This window comes from Phalaenopsis equestris, unplaced genomic scaffold, assembly GCF_001263595.1.
Source record: "Phalaenopsis equestris unplaced genomic scaffold, ASM126359v1 Scaffold232425, whole genome shotgun sequence".
Taxonomy (NCBI): domain Eukaryota; kingdom Viridiplantae; phylum Streptophyta; class Magnoliopsida; order Asparagales; family Orchidaceae; genus Phalaenopsis; species Phalaenopsis equestris.
In genome coordinates this window covers 10,254-13,478 of record NW_018250390.1, presented here as the reverse complement: position 1 = coordinate 13,478, position 3,225 = coordinate 10,254, and the positions used below count along the sequence as shown (strand labels likewise).

General features: G+C 32.2%; 1 protein-coding gene across 1 annotated transcript; it reads left to right on the top strand.

Annotated features, from left to right (window-relative positions):
• The first annotated feature begins 2,091 nt into the window (after positions 1–2,091).
• LOC110038305 (mannose-specific lectin-like) lies at positions 2,092–2,841 on the top strand. Its single transcript, XM_020743098.1, has one exon. The coding sequence runs from the start codon at positions 2,171–2,173 to the stop codon at positions 2,690–2,692; it is 522 nt and encodes a 173-aa protein (XP_020598757.1). The 5' UTR covers positions 2,092–2,170; the 3' UTR covers positions 2,693–2,841.
• The last annotated feature ends 384 nt before the right edge of the window (positions 2,842–3,225 follow it).

The following is a 3,225-nucleotide window of genomic DNA, read 5'->3' as shown; positions in this document are numbered from 1 at the left end:
CAGAATAATTCAATGCGCAAAATATCTTCAGTCTATTTAGTTTTATTAACTTATCAATATTAGTAATCATTAATAAGTTTGTTCTTTTAATTTCGAAAAATTAAAGTCCCATTATTAAAATATAGGAAAAATTACAGACATAGCATCCCATTCATATGGTTTACCACCTTTCTCTTATCTACATTCATTTTTACACATATAACATTTTATGGATAAAATGTTGGATTTAATTATTAAATAATGATAATAATTTTTATTTTTCATTTAATGTTTGTAATTATGAAAGTTTAAGTGTGATAGATAAATATGAAAGTTTTGGGTGTCATATATGTAAAAGCCCCTAAAATTTATTTATCATTTCTTTCATATTAGTTATTTTTAGGTAATTAAAGAGACTGGTATAAACATTAAAAATATTTATGTAAAAAATCATCAGAAGGGAAAAAAAATACGGGGCATAACCAAGTTTAAATAATCCACTATAATTGTAAGCATATTAGTTAATTCTCCTCCTAAATTAGAAAAAGTGGGTCTATAAAATTGATGTAGAATGATATTTCTATAATAATAGTCATAACGGGTCGTGAAGGCCATAGGTGATTGCTATAGATGCAATAATCGACCGTAAATATTATAGATGAGAGCTTCATCAAAAACACATTATTTCATAATCATTATGTCACTTCATAGAGGCCATGAATGATTTTTATACACTTATTTATTCTAGGATTAATAATCTAGCCTAAAGACTACATATTAAGAAATTCTTTTTCCCTCTATAAGGCCTTACCTTTGCTCCCTACATATGCAGGCCATCATAAATATATTAATTTGAGGAACATTATGCCTTCGTGTGGGCTTACATTTATCAATCTAATTATATATGTTATCATAGTAAATACATTTGCTGACACTTGTCCTTGTATGAGGGATTCTTCTTTATCATCAAATCTATTCAAATTATCATAAGATGTATATTTAATGTCCTTTTTAAATCTTATATGTGTTCAATTGTATAACCATATCTATAGGTGTTATCATAGTATATCATTTGCCAACGCATACAATAATCTTTTTTAATCTCATTCCATTTTCACTGTTGAATGTCTGAGTCTAAATTTATCAAATTAATTATATGCATCAATATATGCATCAATATAAAATTTTTGAATTTTTGAGTGCATGCCATCCTACTTCAAAATTATAAGAATTTAATAAAAGATAACATATTTTAAGTAGATCATGTTTATGATTTTTAAAATTTAAAGTGATGTAATATCATATTAATTTTTTTAGGGGTGTAAGTAAGTCAAGCCAACTCGTGAGTTGGCTCTAGCTCAGCTCGATGAGCTAACAAACCAACTTCATGCTAGTCTCAAATCGACTTGTTAGCTCGTGAGCTTGCTAGTTTAAGAAAATATTAATATAAAATAAATTCAAAATATATTAAATTTGAAGATTTTAACTTAAAAGTATTAAAAAATTATAAAATAATATTTTCTATTATATATTAAGTGATTTCTTATAATTTATCTCATAATGCTCGGCCTATTTATCATTTTGATATTGCAATATTATTTTATCTTACTTACAACAAAGAAGCAGGCTCGTGGGACTGCTGGCTTGAACTCGTAGGAGGCGTAAGCTCAAGCTAGAGCTCGAACTTGATAAAATTAATCAAGTTAAGCTCAAGTCGAAGGTGACTCGAACTCGAGTCGACTCTTTTATACCCCTTAATAATTTTGGATAAGACAGAAATATACAACACATAATGAGAAATTTTTCTCAACAGATAGCTTACATACGAGTTAGTCCCATTTATAAATTTTTATACAAAGCACTATAACTAAATTTACTTTAAATTAACTTTGTGTATCTTCTTATAAATCATATAAAAAAAATGTACGCACACTTGTGAGACGCGGCTCCGGCTCTCCGAAAAATAAAAAAATAGAAGGAAAAAAAAAATACTTGTGTACAAAAATCATGTGCTGGATTCGACATGATTTTCTTTTACTTGGTACGTTTCACTTTAACCATTGTCGATTATATCATATACATTTAATATTTTTACTTTATTTAATTTTCCAGATACGCCAAAGCTCTATAAATTGAGACTTCAGCCCACAGCAATCTGAACCATACAAGAAAACCTCCCTATTAACCAACCATGGTTTTCTCCTCAATGATTAAGTCCCTTCTCTTCTCCGCATCCCTCACAATCCTTCTCGCCAACCCATCATCGGCCCAGAACTACAACCACTTGCTCGCCGGTCAGCGTCTCAACACAGGTGAATCCCTCAGAACTGATAACTTAAAATTCATCATCCAGTACGACTGCAACCTCGTCCTCTACGTAAATAATATAGCGATATGGGCTTCGGGAACTAATGGTAAGGGTCAAGACTGCTACGTCACCTTGCAGCACGACGGCAATCTCGTCGTCTATGACTATATAAATACGGCTGTATGGGCGAGCAAGACCGACAGAGAAAATGGAAACTATATCCTTATATTACAAAGGGATCGCAATGTTGCCATATACAGCAATCCCATTTGGTCTACGGAGACTAATTACGCTGGATCTGTGGGCGTCGTCGTCGCTGCCGCACATAATGGGACGGTGGGGGGTTCGGGGGCAAAGCAGAATAAGGTGCGGGAAATGGGTAAAATTATGGAGGTAATTAATTAAGAGTGATGAATTGGCAAAAACTTGTGTGTGTATGAGCAATGGTAAGTAAGATAAGCATGCTTATAAATGCATGCTTTGTGTATGGTTTCCTAGCCCTGTAGGTGGGATCGTATGGGTGAAATAAAATGGCTTCTGTTTTCGACTGTCAATATGAGCATACTATGCAGGACCCATTCCGAAGAACTGAAGTTTTGAATGAGCCGAACGCTAACAAGAAAGTTTTGAACGACCCATTCCGAAGAACTGAAGTTTTGAACGACCCATTCCGAAGAACTGAAGTTTTGAACGACCCATTCCGAAGAACTGAAGTTTTGAATGTGCCGAACACTAGCAAGAGCTAGGATTACTAAGCTCTGCTAGTTTAGACCCCGATATTTCTTAGTATAAAATAAATACTTTTTTTATAGTATTTTAACTATTTTAGGTATTTGATGAGATCCCTTCATTAGTTGAAACATCAAGCACCCAAAAAAAGTATATATATATATTTCAATATGATTGTTCGCAGAAAAGGTAAAAAGTATATATTAATG

What these genes read in the sequence shown, in the direction of transcription:
- LOC110038305 (XM_020743098.1), top strand. Translation starts at nt 2,171, where the DNA reads ATGGTTTTCTCCTCAATGATTAAGTCCCTTCTCTTCTCCGCATCCCTC.